This window comes from Thermothelomyces heterothallicus (genome assembly GCF_042370625.1).
Source record: "Thermothelomyces heterothallicus CBS 202.75 unplaced genomic scaffold P884_scaffold_3, whole genome shotgun sequence".
NCBI classification, from domain to species: domain Eukaryota; kingdom Fungi; phylum Ascomycota; class Sordariomycetes; order Sordariales; family Chaetomiaceae; genus Thermothelomyces; species Thermothelomyces heterothallicus.
Genome location: NW_027192564.1, coordinates 734758 through 751304, shown reverse-complemented (window position 1 = coordinate 751304; position 16547 = coordinate 734758). Strand labels below are relative to the sequence as shown.

Below are 16547 nucleotides of genomic sequence, written 5' to 3'. Positions count from 1 at the left end.
TTTTTTTGGTTCTCTCTCCTTATCCCATTCCAGACGTGGGCAACTCTAAGCTTAGTTAGGCCTCCCCGCACTGTCCTGTCACTTTCGGTCGTCTGTGCTCCTCAGCGTTCAAACATCGATAACTACCCAGGCACTCCACTCAACCCGCCGAGATGGGACAACTCCAGGACCCTTAAAAAGCGGGCCGAGCTAACGACGATCAGCAGTTGGCTTTGGCTATTTGGCGATGCTTGCAGTGCACTAGCAAGAAGGATTGGCTGGTGGGATGTTTGATGTTTTGATGAAGGGACATGCTCGACGTGGTGGTCGCTAGTCGCTAATCGGCAACTTTCCGGCGTAACTACTCTGTACTACTCTAGTATGACTATGTATGTACTGTACGCGACCACGGGCGAAAAAGCTTCGACGCTCTTTCTCCGGTGGCCACTTGCTCGCCAACACCTCGCGGGCGCCCCATGCGCGTCGCGAGGCAGCCGACGGGGGATGGGTCTGTCGGCTTCATCCACAGCAATGCGAACCCCTTCCGGGCGAACGGGGCAGCTCGGTTCAGCAGGCGCAGACGCGCCGGGGCCTGGAGAATCGCGGACTCGGTAGGCTTGGCCGGCGGTGAGAGGTTACGAAGAGCGCAACGTACTACACGCCAAGGCGGGTTGCCGGCACCGGATACGGGGATCTATCTCCGCCACCGAGATGTTCTCGGCGACATCCTCGGTATGTCGGGAGTGGCGGAGGATTCGCTCCAACACGTCTGCCGCCTGCCGCGTTTGACGCTCAAGCCCTTATGCGGGTCCTGCCTCGTGGCTCGCCCCATACCCCGTCGCCTTTTCCCAGCGCAATATAACGTTACCCGGCCAGAGAGCGCATACGCCGCAGTGCGCACGAGGCGGCGCGGGGCTCTGTGCTATGACGCAACGCGGGGAGCATCTGAACCGCGAAACCCCTGTTTTTCGTGGAGATATATCGCACTCCCGCCAGCTAGCTATTTGCCTGCTCTCCGGCCAGAGACAGAGATCCCTTGGGCAGCAACACTGATGGCGTGGCATACACGGGTAGAGCAATGGGCGGAGGTGGACCAGGGGCACGGGGAACGAGTGCGAGAGCACGAATTACAAAGTAACGTTATTTGGTTCCGAGATGAGAGGATGAGGAAATTCCCGGGGAAACGGGGAGGGAAGGGAAAGAGATGCAGACCTGCCCATCGCCTCGCCCTGCACCTGACTCCAGAGGTAAGAAAGAAGGGATGACGCCAAAAACAAGCTTGTACCAACCACTGGTAAACATCACATCCCACCTCCATGCGAACATGAGGGGGGTCCATAAAAAAGGCCGTCAACTTGTAGTGTGTACGGAGGACGGATTAGTTAGTTACTTGGTCCGACCAGCTGGATTCAGGGTTAGGTTGTATGAAGTGCTGGCTCTATCGATAAGATAAGGACGGAGCAGATTAGTGATTAAACTAGCTAGTTAGTTATCGCAACCCGCCCGTAACACCGAATTATTTCTCGATTTCATACGGCGGAAACGGAACCGGCCATCCATCCTGCCTTGGATGCGCCCGCTGCTTCTGACTCGATCCCCACCCCCGCGGCTTCCAACGCTGTGATGTTTCGAATTGCCCGCTTTCTGCGTGGGATTCGGAGCATCAGCATCATGGCGACCACGGCAGAGACTCCCGTTAGCCCCGCGACTGCTGCGACCGCTGCCACCGCTGCCTCCGCGGCGACTACAGCGACCACGGCAGCCGGAGCAACCGAAACGGCCCCGCCAACAACCGCCACGACTCCCGCCGCAACAGCCCTTCCGCGCGTTCCCATCCCGCCCCGCGGCGTCGACTACCGCGGGAAGCTAGTTCTCGCGCCCATGGTGCGATCGGGCGAATTACCCTCACGCCTTCTCGCACTGCACTACGGCGCCGACTTGGTCTGGGGTACGCCCCCCCCCCCCCCTTTCTCTAGCCCCGCACACACTCTCCTCCCTTCCCCCCGGCGCGGAGATCTCTCTCTCTCTCTCTCTCTCTCTCTCTCTCTCTCTCTCTCTCTCACACACACACACATAACCGGTATACTGACCCTTTTCCACCAGGCCCCGAAACAGTCGACCATTCCCTCATCGGTGCGACCCGCCGCGTCAACCCGCGCACCGGCATGATCGAATACACACGGCAGCCTTCCCACGCCTACAGCCCGGCCAACAGCGCCGCCAGGAACAACAGCAACAGCAACGACAACGACAATAACGAAGCCGCCGCCGCCGAGTCCGTCATCTACCGCCTGGACCCGGAGCGCGAGAAGGGCAAGCTCGTCTTCCAGCTGGGCACGTCGGACGCGGAGCGGGCCGTGGCCGCCGCGCGCGTGGTGGCGGCCGACGTCGCCGGCATCGACGTCAACGCCGGCTGCCCCAAGCCCTTCAGCGTGCTGGGCGGTATGGGCGCGGCGCTGCTGCGCGCGCCCGAGAAGCTGGCCGGCATCCTCGAGGCGCTGGCGCGCGACATCACGCCCGCCTTCGGCATCGGCATCAGCGTCAAGATCCGCCTGCTCGAGACCCCCGCCGAGACCGAGGCGCTCGTCCGCCGCCTCGTCCGCACCGGCATCACCGGCCTGACCGTCCACTGCCGCACCACGCCCATGCGGCCCCGCGAGCGCGCCATCCGCGGCCAGCTGGCCATGATCCGCAGCGTCTGCCACGAGGCCGGCGTCGCCTGCCTCATGAACGGCGACGTCGAGAGCCGCGACCACGCCGACGGGCTGGTGCGCCAGTTCGGCGTCGACGGCGCCATGATCGCCACCGCCGCCGAGAAGAACCCGAGCTGCTTCCGCAGCCGCGCCGACGGCGGTCTGGCCGCCTGGCCCGAGGTCGCCCGCCGCTACCTGCGCTTCGCCATGGAGGTCGAGAACCGCGCCGCCAACACGAAGTACCTGCTCGCCCAGATCATCCCCGGCAAGGCCCCCGCCTACCGCGACGTGCAGCGCGGCCGGTCCTACTCCGACTTTGCCCGGGCGCTCGGGTGCGACGAGGAGATGCGGGCGATGGCGCGCGAGGCGGACCGGGTGCTCGGGCTCGGCGAATTCGAGCCCAGGCGGGGCCCCAAGCAGAAGAACAAGCAGCAGCAGAAGGGCCAGCAGAGCGGGCAGCCGAGTGGGCAGCAGCAAGAGTCCAAGAAGCGGAAGAGGGGCCAAGATGAAGAAGAAGAAGAAGAAAGAGAAGGAGGAGGAGGAGGAGGAGGAGGAGAACAAGAAGCGAAGGCCAAAGACGAGTCCGCAAAGAGGCCAGAAGTGGCGGCTGAGCCCGCCCCTGTTGCCGCGCCGGCAGCTATCGCGGTGTAAAGAGTATCTCTCTCCCTCCACCTCTCTTTTCTTTCTATTCCCTCCCTCTTTTTTGGAGTGCATATATCTTCGGGATGTGGGCGTCTAAGTCTTATAGAGCATTTTCACGGCGTGGCATGTATGATGATATCCTGGCGTGCTAGACGGACAAACAAAAAACATAGAAACAAACCAAACGAGCACATAGTTCGGGATCGGACATAGTTCGTCGTTTCTTTCTTGTAGGGCTGAGGACGGCCCAGGAGAATAAAAAATAGGACTGATAAAAGCGACGCTGGTTTCCCAGAGCGTGTATGCTAACGGATATCCTAACGTGCCTCCGACCCGTCTCGGTGACCAACTGGCCAAGGCTAATAATGCATGTCCCTCCCTCCCCTCCTCCCCATTCCGAAAGTGCGACTGCTTGATACTCTCGCTTATACCACAACCAGTGTTATACCTTCTTCCCCTGAGCCAGGAGATCCGATACCTTGGGCGGCAGTACCAGCGTGCTCCTGTCATTCCGCCTGTGGAAGTCCACCAGCGCCATGGCCGTCTTCTCGGGCAAGTCCTCATGGATGAAATGCCCGGCCTCGGGAAACACCTGCAGCGCATACTTGCCTGATGAAGTCAGGGTCAGCACCAATAGTTTTCCACTCCGTCAGGGAACAAGACAAAAAAAAAAAAAAAAGAAAAAAAAAGAAAAAGGGGGTGGGGAGAAACAATGACACACACCCTGCATCTGGCCAATCGTCAGCTCGGTATCCAACCGGTCCGTCCCGGCGAGCAGCAGCATCTTGCCGCCCCTGCCGCCCAGGAACTTCTTGCTCAGTCCCGTAAACCAGCCCTCCCAGAAGGGTTGCGTCTTTGCCAGGTCGGTCCGCCACCGCCAGGGCTTGTCGGCCTTTCCGCTCCCGCCGCCGCCCCGACCCTGACCCTGACCCTGACCGCCACCACCTCTACCGTCATCAACAGGCACGCCTGGCCCCCTTCCTCCTCCTCCTCCTCCTCCTCCTTCCGGACCCAACCCGGTCCCGTGGCCGCCTTCGGCGGAACCGGCGCCGCCGGGGCCTTGACCGGGGTGCTGGGTCTGCACGAGCAGGCCGGGCACGCTCGCGCGCGCGCTGACGGCATTCCGCACGGTGCGCGAGCGGACGTGCCACTCGACGGCGTCGCGCAGCGACTCGAAGCCGGCGGGGCGCGTCGCGAGGTAGGCGTGCATGCTCTGCAGGGCGTCCATGGCGGAACCCTCGACCACGTCTAGGACCGCGTAGCCCAGGACGTCGAGGTCCAGGTTCGTCCTGGCGGCGGCAGCAGTGGCAGTGGTGGTGGTCATGGCGGTAGCGGGAGGGGCGGGGGCGAGGCCGGATCGTATGCTTGGGAGCAGGACGGAGGCGAACTCGGTCACGACCGCGCCGCCCAGCGAGTGGCCCACCAATATGACCGGCGGCAAGGACGGCCAGTGCATGGCAGCTTTTGTCAGCGTCATGACGGCCAGCAGGTCCGAGGCGAGGGTGGAGAGCGAAAGATCTTCGATCGCGCCGTCCCTCTGCGTCGCCGCCGCAGCAGCAGTACCGGCATTCGCCGTCGTCGTCGTCGTCGTCGTCGTCGAGCCATGCCCCCTTGCATCGAGAGAGAGGATCCCGGCGGTAGGTAAGCGCTTCCTGATCTCGGCGCCGAGGACCGCAAATGACAGGCCCGAGCTGCCGGCGCCGTGGTGGGTGACAAACAAGGGCCCGCCTACCTTGCCCGGGCCAGCGGCCGGCGCTGGAGAGGTGAGGTAGGCGTGATAAGTGATGGAGCCGTCGGGGGATGGAAGGAACAGCTCGCGCTCAAAGTACGCCGTCCAGGGGATCGGGTCGAGAGAGCGGTTTGGGAATCTGGGCAGGGAGGGTGACATGCATCAGATTGTCTGTCTAGGCCCACTGGCAAATAAAAACACGTCTGGGGGCGGCATGATGAGCGTGGATGATAGATACCCTTGTGGCCGGGCAAAGAGTGCTCTCCCTGGCGATGGGATGACGGTTCCCGTGGACGACACGGACGAAGCTGACGATGAGTCGTCGTCCTGGGGTGTGTTGGGCACGGAGCCCGTACTGTACGAGTTGTATCGGTCCTCGTCGGGCTCGCCCAAGTCGGTGAGAGACGGCGGCGGTGCCATCGTGTGCATGGCTGTGGTGATCCTTGCTTTGGCCCACTTCTTCTGCAGCTCGCTCATGTTCCGTGGGCCGTCGAGGACGGGCTGGATAGGAAGTGTGTTAAGAGGCGATTTGTTTGGGGGGGGAGGGATTATTCATCGGATTTGGCCATCTGTTTCCTTCTTGCTATGATTCCTATGGTGGGGTTCTGTACGACGGGAGTATCTTCTCATAGATATCATCTAGAAGGGAAGAAAAACAATGGGTTTGGCGGTAGCTTAGTTACCGCTTAGTTACTGTTGTTAGGTGGCCTGGTTACCAGGCCAGAGTTCATGAAGAGAAATGGGACGAGTTGTTGTTTCAGTTCGGTCGAGGTGAGGTCATTGGGCCGTTTTTGCGCACAGTGCTGCCCCTCAGTTTCAGGAGGGGCATCTCAAAGGAAGCTGTGTTAAGAACGCGCTCAAGCCAGTGTGGATCCGTTCTTCCACGCCGAAACTCGTAGCAAGTGCGGATACTGCCTAGATAGATTCAGCGCTCCTTGCAAGTTGAAAGAACAGCCTTGTTGTTTCTTTCTATTCTTCTTACTTTCTTTGAAGAAGAAGAAGAAGGAAGGAAGGAAGAGAAGGAAGGGAGAGAAGGAAGGAAGAGAAGGAAGGAAGAGAAGGGCTTAAAAAGGGGAAAAAAAAAAAAAAATCAAGAATGAGGACCTGTTAGCCGTCGTTTGGATATTTGTCGGGTGGCCAAGGTGCTCGTTGTCAGTTTCAATATGGACGCTCATGGAGAGGTATCCTCTTCCCAGTCGCGTCCCATCAGTTGCTACTACATCCTGCTAATCCGGGCACACAGGGGCGTACATGCGCGTGCTGTAGTACATAATACCAACTCCTATTTACACAGTACAGACAGAAAAAAGGTATGGGCGCAATTATGGTACAGCCTTCTTTCGCCCAGAAATGCAAATATATATGTGCCTTATATTCGATTATCTTCCAATGTCACCTTCGCTCACCACTCACCCTCTTTCTCCTCACCATCTCCCATACGGCCCCCTATAATTCCCATACTCGTACCCTCCCGCCTGTCCTTGTCCGCCAGACCCGGAGCCACCGTATCCGCCACCCAGCTCAGGCAGCGTCGGCTGCCGCAGGTCAACAGCAGCGTTGCCTCCAAGGGGAGCAGCCCCCGCCACCAGATTCTCCCGGCTCAGATTCGCGTCTTGAAAACGGCTGTTCCTCTTCTTGTTCGTGCCATTGCCGTACTTTTCAGGGACATCAGCCGCGGTATTGGTGAAGCCTGACTTATTGGGCAACGAGATGGACGACGAGTCGTCCGAGCCAGCCGTCTTGCTGCCTTTCAACAGGAGGGAGTTGCGCGCGTCGAGGGGGGTGAGAGTGTCTCGCCTTTGCAGTTTTTCTGCGTGCGGTTCTGTTAGCCTCAAGAGACGGGTGTGGCACAGCAGAAGAGGTCCGAGAAGTGATGGTCTTACCTAGCTCTTTGCGGCGCTTGCGGTGCGGGTTCATCTTGAAGCAGGCGATGAAGGCATTGCATGCGATGAGGATGGCCAATATGCCCGTCAGGGCGGACTGGACGGCGATGAGCACGACCCCGGTCACGGTCTTTGTCGTCTGTGCGATGCCGAACTGCTCGACGAACACCAGGATGCAGACGACCGACAGGACGCGCACCACCTGAATGGCGATGTTGATAATGTTGCTGGAGCGGCGCTCGTACGGGCGACTCCACAAGAGAAGGATCAGCATGATCGCCTCGATGATGAGCTGCCCGCTCGTCTGCACCATACCATGCCCATCCGCCCCCGCAATGATGACTCCCTTGGCGAACATGTAGATAATGGTGGGCACGAAGAGCCACCAGTAATCACGCCGATATGCCTCGTAGAAGATGCTGTATTTGACCCAGATGTTCTTGTCATCGTACAGGGAGCTAACGTCGCCCTCGACCTTCTTGAGCCTGCGCGCCGTACTCCAAATCTTCCAGCTAAAGTAGGCCAGCACGGCGGTGAAGAGGAAGAGGGTGACGGCAGCCAGTATCTTGGCCGCCCACGAGTCTCCCCGAGTGAACTGGAAGACGCAGTATAGCACCCAAACGCCATACAGTAGCAGGATCAGGGAGGTCACGGCGCGCGCGATAGAAACCCAATAGTGCTTGCGGAAGCCCGCCAGCGACTGGGGGAAGCTTCCAAACAGGGCCCAGAACTCGAGGACGACTTTGACCAGCAGGATGCCCACGACGATGGCGGCGATGATGATGGCCACGATGAGCAGAATCGTCATGAACATGTTTCCTGACGGAATGCTGAGCTGCTGCACATAGCCCTGGATACCCGACACAGCAACGCGGACGGTGTGCTGAGCGGCAGTCTCATGTGGATCCGCCTCGTCAAGCGTCCCGTTGATGCTTGTTTCGATCTGCCGGGCGGCGAGATGCACAAACTGGTCGGCCGCTCGCCTGAGCAGGCCCTGCTGTGTGGTCTGTGCCGAGCCGTCGGGATAGACGAGCGTGGCGTTCCTTAAAAACTCGACGCTGTTTTCCGTCAGGTTACCCCCTGTGGCCGCGCGGAAGTTGTCGATTGAGACCTGGAGGTCTGTCCAGGGGACCAGGCCGACCGAGAAGCCGAAGTTCTTCGTGAAGCTCCGGTAGACGTTGGGGTAGTTGACAGACAGCATGCCGTTCATGGCCATGCCCTGAAACCAGCTAAACACCTCGGTGAACGTTGGACTAGGGGTGCTCGTCCCGCCCGCCGCAGAACCTCCACCGGCAGCGGCCCCGCCTCCCGCGAAGACCGCGCCTGCTGCCGAGATACCCCCCAGCACGAGAGCGGCCCCGGCTACGCCGACTGCCACGTACGACACCGCGGGGACGCTGGCTGTCTTGCCGTTGGTTACTTGGGACTGGATGCAGGCGACCCTTTCGCCCGAGTCCTTGGAATGGAGCTCCAGGGTGGCCATGGCTGCGATATCCGGAATTTGAAAGGCGATCGACGGGACCATGTCGGCAAACTCTGCGGGTATTTTCTGAGTGCCTCTAGCGGCGAAGTTGCCAGCGGGAACTAGACCTGTCAGCTAGGCACGTGGGAAAGCTAGGTGAGTCTCGGGCGGCATACCAGGACAGAGCTGCTCCACAAATGTGCTCTTCTCGCAAGGGTCAAAAGATCTGGAGTAGATGTCCTGGCCGTATGCGGTAACTTCGAGGACGGCGGTCACCTTCTGCTCCTGGTTGCTGGTCCCGGCCACGTCAAACGAGACGGTCTTGTCATCGTTGTTGTACTTGATGTCTACCCTCTCCACCGAGACGCTGGCGTTCGAGTTGCAACTGCTGAAGCCCACCGTCTCAAGGATATCCGCAGCCGAGACCCCACTGGCGAGAAGCGCCCAGGTCAGGGCCGCCCTAGCCAGAAGCTTCATTGTTGCTCGATTTCCTGCTGTTGTCCTTCGGCTTGATCAGGACTCTCCGTAAGTGTCGCGTCCGTGCATCGATATTCTGTGGACCAGTACTGTTCCTGTCCTGTCTGTTTCTTCCGTTCGAATCCCGCGGCAGATATTTTTGCTCTCGCACTCTCAGTATCCCAAGAGCACCACACGAGGTTCGTCTATAGCGTTCGAATAAGGAAACACTTGTCGAGACTGATGGAAATTGTAGCGAGCGAAACTGGGAGAAATGAAGACACAGCTGAACGTCCCAGGGTGAAAAAAATGCCGAGGATCAACCTGGATCGAAGAGAAGGAGCAAAAACAGAAGAAGGGGGGAAAAAAGCCCCTCAAAGGGGAAGAAGCCTGTGTTGCTCTCACTTAAGCGTGGGTAGCACTAGTGGTCGAGGTCACAATATTTTGGCACCAGCCAAAATAGCTAATAACGAGAGGGCGTCCAGGAGGGAGTGACGATAGGCAAAGTCCCAGGAAAGCAGTGGCATAAACAAAGACAAGGAGAGCAGCAGGGATCGAGGAGATCAATCATGGAAAAGAACAAAAGGAAAGAGAACGGGAGGCAAGGCAAAAGAGAGCAGGGAACCGAGCGGGTATCTGAAACGACATTGCGAATGCCAGCGCTTGGTGGAGCGAGCCCTTGCTCCATCAAGGGCAATCCGAGATAGCAGAGAGGGAGGCGGCCGGGGGGGGGGGGGGTGAGAGTCGAGAACCCGACTTTGCAGGATGCGACTGCGGGCCCGTCCGTTCTCGTCCACACCACATCGAACCGATTCGTAAATGCGTACCCGCCAGACGGGACTCTCACGGGCCAGTCGCTCAGCCACGTCCAGGGGGTCGTTGAAAACGAATGAACACTCACGCCCACCCTCATTCGTTCAAGGGAGGTGGTGGAACGCAGAACACGGGAGGTCTGAGAAGCGGTGTCGCGGGGACTTGAAGAACTGGAACGCTCCGAGAACAACTGGCGCGCTCTCCCTGGCACTTGGTTCGCACCTGTCTGCCCCTGACAACAGCGGGTTCTCTGAAACATTAGCTGCGAAGGAAAGCACTGGCGAGGGGCCCACTGCTACCCTTTTGGGCCGCAGTACTGGCGTCGATTGGCTGTGAGCCTTCCGAACCGTTTTAAGCGACTGGCGCCATTGCGAGGGCCTGTTCTCTCGGCTGGCGCTCCTGAGACTCGGGGCGAGAATCGAGAACGTCAACAACTAATCAAATGAATTTCTTTTTTTCCCTCGATGTCGCCCGCTCTTCCAAGATGAACAAAAACGATCCACTGATGGAACCGGCCGCTGGGTCAATTTCATGTGATTCACATGCCTCAGCCCAACTTCAACACCCGATCTCTTAAAAGTCAGCAACCAATCCGTTCGCTACCTCGGATGCAGGATCGTAACGGAACATGACGCGAACTCCGTACTCAGTACGAAATCCCGTGGACAGAAATGATGTGGGACACCGCAACCAGGACGAACAACGTGCACTAATTAATTCATCGGTCGGTAACTATGGTGGGCACGACAGGCCCAGATGGATAATAATAGTGTACATAAAGACCCTGGAACAGCAGAATCAGATGCCATATTAGGAAGAAATGAGGTTCAGCCACAACAGGCCCCAGTTCTATAGTGTACCCAGCTTCACTCACCAGGGTGCTCTTTCCCAACCCGACGAGACACCGTGCTCTTTTCACCGCATCATGACGACATTGGCCAGATACTTAGTGTATGTACACTACACTACTCTGTATATAATCAGGGACCGGGCCCCCCCCCCTCCATCCGGTCATTCCAGATTCTGCTTCTAGACCCTGCTTGGTTGACGAATCACCAAGTGTCTCTTAGCAAGCCCCCACTCAGAGCCGAACAGGGAGATAGGAGGATGAGCACTACTGTGTATGGAGTCGTTATTCCAACGAAGATACCCTTGTAATTATTGGGAATAACTATTGGAGATTAGACCTTAAAATCTCCTCCAAGCCCACTCTTACACAGCACTCGGTTCTTGTTAGCATATTTCGGAATGCACAACCAGAGCCACCCATTAAATAGTCACGTCTCCTCCTCCGTCCTGAGCTGCTAGTGTTCCCTTCAGATGAAGATGCACTTTCTAGGGACCTGATTCATCAACATGACACCGGACAGTCAGGAAGCGAGGTCTATTGAGTGAGTGCCCCGAGGCCATGAGCAACTAAAGGTAGAAAGACCCATTTATATCCTCAAGCCAAGGCAAACCAGCATCCATCCAGGTATGTGCACCACGTATCCATATCCTCTCTTCCCAAGATCACAACACCCACAATTCAAAAGTCGATTCACCTATTCAATGAAGTAAGACCGCCAAATTCTATACCAAACGAAGCAATTGAAGGCGGAAAAGGCCAAGGAAGGGAGAAAAGAAACAAGACAGGGTATCCGCCGCAAGCGAGAACTCAACCTGAGCAAAGGACAACGGATAACGCGCCATGACGGCATACAAACAACAAAGATGGGGGTATCAGAGAACAACGCCCGAACGAGGCCGCAGCACAACCATTGGAGACACCAGACATGCCAACCATACTTTCCAATCCATACGAACTTAGCCAGGGAAGTGCTTTTTTCCTAGAAGAATCCGCCCTGCGGCATATTCGGCGAGGGGCCGTAAGGCGACACCGACCCCTGCGGTGTGAACTGCTGCTGCTGCTGCTGCTGCTGCTCAACCGCGAGGCCACCATTGCCGTATGGCAGCTGCTCTGCCACACCCGTTGGATTCTGCAACCCCAGTCCTAGAGCATCCATGCTTAGGGTGGGGAACGGCTCTAGGTCGGGCGCCATGGTCATGTAATTCGGGCTCGCCTGGGGTGGCGTAGACATGTAAGCGCCCGCCGAGGTTGTGGGTAGTTCCGGAAACGTGGCCTGCGAGTTGAGGATCTGGAAGCCTTGGTGTTGATGACGGGGTTGGTGATGGGCCATGGGCGGCATGCTGATCTGCCTCTGCGCTATTCCGTGGGAGAGGCTGTCGAAGTTTGGGCTGTAGAGGCCCGCCGCATGGTATCCCTGGGTAGGCGGGGCGAGGGGGTACATGCCTAGAGGCGGGCCGTGGTGCGGATAGGCCATCGGCCCGGACCGGGGAATCGTCAGTGAAGGACCAAAAGCACGATGCTGGTCCTGCTTGTCCGAGAAATCATGGGGAAATTGGCGGGGCGGCGGGTCTTGGACGGGGCTGATAATGGTATGTTCGTCGAGTTCTTTCTTGGCCACGAGCTTGAGTATCGGCAGGCTGATTTGCTCCATGTGCTTGGCCAAATGTACGGTCAGCTTCTTCCAGGACGGGAAGGTCTTGCCGCAGAAGCGGCATGCCTCGCTCTGAGGCAGGGCATCAGTCTCATGGTGGCACTGCTCCACCTTTGCCCAGGTCGGGTCTATGCCACCGGCGGCCCGCTTCATGGCGGCCTTAGTCTTGATTTTCGGCTCGGCGAATTTGTGCTCGCGCACCAGATGCTGGAGGAAGTTATCGCGCCGATAGCACTTGTGACGGCAGTCGTCGACATCGCAAGTCCACCACTCGAGGTGGCGGTGCCCTTCGTTTTCGTGGCGGACCCAGTCGGCTTTACGCTTGAACATCTTGGGCTCCCTGCAGCGCTCCCATGTGCAAGTAAAAGGCTGGACATCCTCGTGCACGTGCTTGGTCCAGTCTGACGGCTTCTGGAACTTCTTTGCCGTGAAACACAACTGGCACTCGAATTCGGCCGGTAACGAGGTGGTCCGCGGCATGGGGATACCTTGAGGAAAGCTGTCTTGGTTGATGAGGCCCTCGACTGGCGTGATATCTCCATCCGAGCCGTCAAATCTGGAGGAGGGCGGATCGAGGCCGCGTTGCTCGCCTTTCGAATCTAGAATGTTGGCACTGCCGCCCGAGTCAACGCACGTGGAGCCGCATTGGCAGCTCCCGGCAGCGACAGCCTGTAAATGCTTCACCCTGAGATTCAGAAGGTTCTTGTACCGGACCATCTGCTGGTGGGCGATGCGGTCGACCAGGTAGTGGCCGGGGGTGTTCAGCATCGGGTTCAGTCTCACCACGTGCTGCTGGAAACCCGCTATAGTAGGCGTAATCTCTTCAATGAGATTGCCAGGGTCGTTCTTCACATCTCCCTCTTCGTACAGATCGTCTTCGTCCTCTTCATCCTCATCGGCCTCGGGAGCAGCGTGTACTTTGGTATTGGGCACCGGCGGCCCGCCGGTCCGCTTCCACAAGTCGACGATGCCTGACGTTTCCGACTTGCTCCGGAAACGAAGGGGCCTCTTCACGCTCAGACTGAGGCCGCCAGGACTTTTCGGCGAGGTTATGGGAGTCGCGCTCACGGAGCTGGTCCGGGCATGGGTTGTGCCGATGGAGGCGATCCTGCTTCCAACATCCACAAAGGCAGTATTGATGCTCGGCACGCTCTGCTTTTTGGCCCACCCGGGTTTAGGACTCGGAGGGGAGAGCTTGGCCTGGGTGTCCTTCTTCTCGGTCGAGGACTCTGTCACAGAGGAGCTAGCATCCTCATGCTCGGCACGGCTGCGTTTGTTGCCGGAGTTGCTTGGTCTCCTAACGAGACTGCGGATGTTTCCGAGGATGCTCGGCCGCCTCGCTTCTCCCCGCCCAATGGACAGCTTCTTGAAAAGGTTCCCGGTGATCTGAACCTCGGTGTCAATAAGGCTCGGCAAGCTAAGCCGCCGTGTGCCCCAGGTCGCCGCCCTCGACACGATGGAATCATTGTCCTGACACATCCGCTGGTACTTCGATATGGCAGCATTAGAAGTCTCGGGCTGGTACGCCGTGGAGTTTGACTGCGAAATCGAGAAAGGGATGGGCGCGTCTTCCCAGGGCCGACCCTGGCGCATGATCTCCAGATCTTCACGGGTCAATGGGCCGCCCCCCGTCTCGCGAAAATACGTCTGCCCAGGAATGGGTTTGTTTTCCGTCATGTTGCCCAAGGGGATCTCCTTCTGGGGAATGCCGTCGTCTTCGACATCTGGCGGGTCTGGTGGGGTAATGTCGGACGAGTGTGTCGACCTTTGTAACCATTCATCGATCTCTTGCTTGCACTGCTCCATATCCCTCTGGGTCGCCAGGCCGTTTATGCTCTCAACCTGGGCGTCGGAGCGAGCCGTAGGGGGCAAACCCGCTTGTCCCGTAACATGGTCGGGGATCCACCGGCCGGTTCCATCGCGGGCTGTTGAGAAGGTGGGAGAGCCGCGAGTCTGTGCTGCCCCGGCGTCTTGTGACTCGGATATGCCCGAGTTATGGTCCCTATCCCAATGGGACACCGTAACAAGAGGACTTTGCATGGTGGCGGCCGGTGCAATGCCGTCCTCGCTGGTGTTGGCGCTGTCGTTAGTTCGGGGCGTCAGCTGAGGGCCGCTATGCTGCTTGCTCTCCGAGGCGGCAGTCGACTCGTGTGTGAGCGACAGGTTCTGAGGTGCGACAGAGGTCTGAACCAAGTCCGGAAACACGCCCCGTGAGGCAGCCTCCTCCTTTAGTTGACTGTTGGGCGAGCCCCCAGGCAACGAAGGGGTCTTGTCGGGGCTCAGTGGTAGATACGACGCGGCATGGTTCACATGCTGTGATTCGGCGGGTGCAGCCAGGATGCCGGAGCCGTCGGCGAGGGCTCCGCTACCATCAATCGGCTGGACGTCGTCTTGCAAAAATGAAGGTGTAGCGACACCAGGGGCGTTGAAATCAACGCCGAAGAAGGGGTCGTCGGCCTCGGTGAAGTCGGTGAAAACCGAGTCGGCCGGCGTGTGAATGCTGAATCCTGGGGAAGATGAGCTGCTCCCGACTTGAGGCGAGAAGGGGCTGAGGTGCTGGAAATCTTGGGTCGTGGTATTGCGGGGTTGCCCGACCTTGTCCCGGCTGGTTGCGGTGGTGTTGGAGCCGGGCGCCGGATAGTAGGTGTAAGTGGAAGACATGATTGCCGCGAAGTTCAAGTGGCTGCGCGAAAGAGTATTTATTTGGCATGGGGGTAGCACCCCGACGCTGTGCAAGAAGGAACGTCCCAGTTGCGGGTGTGGTGCGCAGTTCCCGAATGCTTGAGCGTGGGGAGAATTAGGCGGCAGGCATGGATGGCAGGTGGTGCGCTGCGGCTGCGCACGGCGGGGTGAGCGAGGCACGAGCTGAGAACTGCTGCAAATCTGTTGCGAAGCGGTTGGCAATCACTCTTGCTCGACAGCTCGCTACACTTCAGGAACAGGATCGCACGCAAGCGAAGTCCATGGAAAATTTAGATAGGTAGGAGTCTAGGAGATGTTGTCGGATGTGGCCGTAGAGAAAGACCGACTGCCTCACGTGGGGGAGCAAAGAGAGCAGCCGGGCACAGAGGGCGTCCTGGGTCGCGGAGCCGCTGGATGCCCCGGAAGGGAAAAGGGTGTCACGGCCGGCCGCTGGCACCGCGCGTAAAAAATGGGGTTGAGGCGCAGGCGGCTGCGCTTCCGAGAGCCTTGAGCTAAGTTACTAGTTCAGGAAGGAAACGGACCGCGAAAAGGCAAGGCAAGAAACAACGAGAATGCAACTTGTATGTATGCACTGTATGCGTAGGGTTCTCCGCTGACATTTTGACGCTACAAAGCACTTCAGATCCTCCGTACGGTACGGATTCCTACCTGATACCTACCTCTGGGCGCCTGCAAAGACTTGCCCGTATTTGAGGCAGCCTAGAAGGTCAAGGTATGAAAGTGGGGGAACAAGGCATTCACCAGAGGTAGACTGGGTTCAAGTTGCCTGCAGAAATGCCTTGGGTTGCTCCGTGGCTCTGAGTATTGATCTCAACCTGGTTTCTCGGTGTACTACTAGTACCCCTCATTCGCCATTAGCAGTACGATATCGAGCTGAGATGGGGGTGCACTCGAGCGTTCTGGTCCAAGCCACCCCCGACCGCAGAGGAGAGTGCCTGTCGGTTCTGCCCCGGGGCCTGTTAGCAATGCCTCCAAAACCGTTCGAATGGAAGCTCCGCACGGACATGAGATGTTTTCAAGCTCGATTTTTTAGCCCGGCAGCTTCTTGCCATTGAGGTCAATCTGCATGCACGTCAAGCAATTTCGTGATTGGTGGGTGGACAAGGCTTGATGAAGCACTGTCGAGGCTGTGCTGGATTCGAGCTTACTGGCAGAGTCGTGGGCGGAATTGTGGAGGCCCCGCAGTTGTTGGTTGTAGACTCGGCAGGCTACTGGTTCACTCAAGGTGGGCACGCACCCGTAGTTACTCCGTACCCTACCTTCCATGCTTCCAACAAAGCAGCCGATTATTGGGCTTCCTTCACAAAACTTCTGCTGTGTAATAGGTGGACAGACATGCATTCTGTCCCTTGCGCTACCCCGACTGGCACCTACTACAATTGTAGGAACTGTTACCTTGCCCTTAGTTTCGTGCTCTTTGGTTTCACACGATTTCATTCGTGCCACCGAAGTGCTGTTGGCCAGCTGTCCAAGCAGCGCCCCGGCTGCTTCACACACATCCCTTGCATTGGTCATGGTAGGCTTATCTCCGGCCTAGACATCGCCTATCTCGTCTCAAACTCACTTTAGCAGTCATTCGGTATTTGTTTTATCCCTCTTACGCTACCAAGAGCTGGGAAAGAACAAACTATACAGTACGCTCCCAAGCCGCTCCCCCTTGAGAAGCTGTCAGCCAGGGAGATTGTC

The 16547-nt window shown here is 58.1% G+C and overlaps 4 protein-coding genes across 4 annotated transcripts; 1 reads left to right on the top strand and 3 right to left on the bottom strand.

The window, feature by feature from the left end:
* Positions 1-1860: 1860 nt before the first annotated feature.
* P884DRAFT_192541 (uncharacterized protein) lies at positions 1861-3323 on the top strand (the record flags this gene model as incomplete). The annotated part of the gene is made up of 2 exons (XM_069437685.1): positions 1861-1927; positions 2083-3323. 2 exons carry the CDS (start codon positions 1861-1863, stop codon positions 3321-3323), a joined length of 1308 nt encoding a protein of 435 aa, XP_069300562.1.
* Positions 3324-3551: 228 nt separating this feature from the next.
* On the bottom strand, positions 3552-5801 carry P884DRAFT_255480 (Alpha/Beta hydrolase protein). The gene is made up of 3 exons (XM_069440992.1): positions 5282-5801; positions 4038-5182; positions 3552-3923 (listed from the first exon to the last, which is right to left on the bottom strand). The coding sequence occupies exons 1-3, from the start codon at positions 5518-5520 to the stop codon at positions 3757-3759; spliced, it is 1551 nt and encodes a 516-aa protein (XP_069300561.1). The 5' UTR covers positions 5521-5801; the 3' UTR covers positions 3552-3756.
* A 666-nt stretch (positions 5802-6467) lies between these two features.
* P884DRAFT_297058 (uncharacterized protein) lies at positions 6468-8865 on the bottom strand (the record flags this gene model as incomplete). The annotated part of the gene is made up of 3 exons (XM_069444474.1): positions 6468-6853; positions 6927-8510; positions 8565-8865. The coding sequence occupies 3 exons, from the start codon at positions 8863-8865 to the stop codon at positions 6468-6470; spliced, it is 2271 nt and encodes a 756-aa protein (XP_069300560.1).
* A 2621-nt stretch (positions 8866-11486) lies between these two features.
* Positions 11487-14819, bottom strand: P884DRAFT_267151 (uncharacterized protein; the record flags this gene model as incomplete). Its single annotated transcript, XM_069442082.1, has 1 exon — positions 11487-14819. One exon carries the CDS (start codon positions 14817-14819, stop codon positions 11487-11489), a length of 3333 nt encoding a protein of 1110 aa, XP_069300559.1.
* Between the last annotated feature and the right edge of the window lie 1728 nt (positions 14820-16547).

Excerpts from the sequence above, each read along its gene's own strand:
- P884DRAFT_255480 (XM_069440992.1), bottom strand. The coding sequence starts at position 5,520 with ATGAGCGAGCTGCAGAAGAAGTGGGCCAAAGCAAGGATCACCACAGCC. Across the intron at positions 5,183-5,281 it reads CTCTTTGCCCGGCCACAAGG|ATTCCCAAACCGCTCTCTCG; the intron begins GTATCTATCATC and ends CTCCCTGCCCAG. Across the intron at positions 3,924-4,037 it reads GACGATTGGCCAGATGCAGG|GCAAGTATGCGCTGCAGGTG; the intron begins GTGTGTGTCATT and ends TGACTTCATCAG.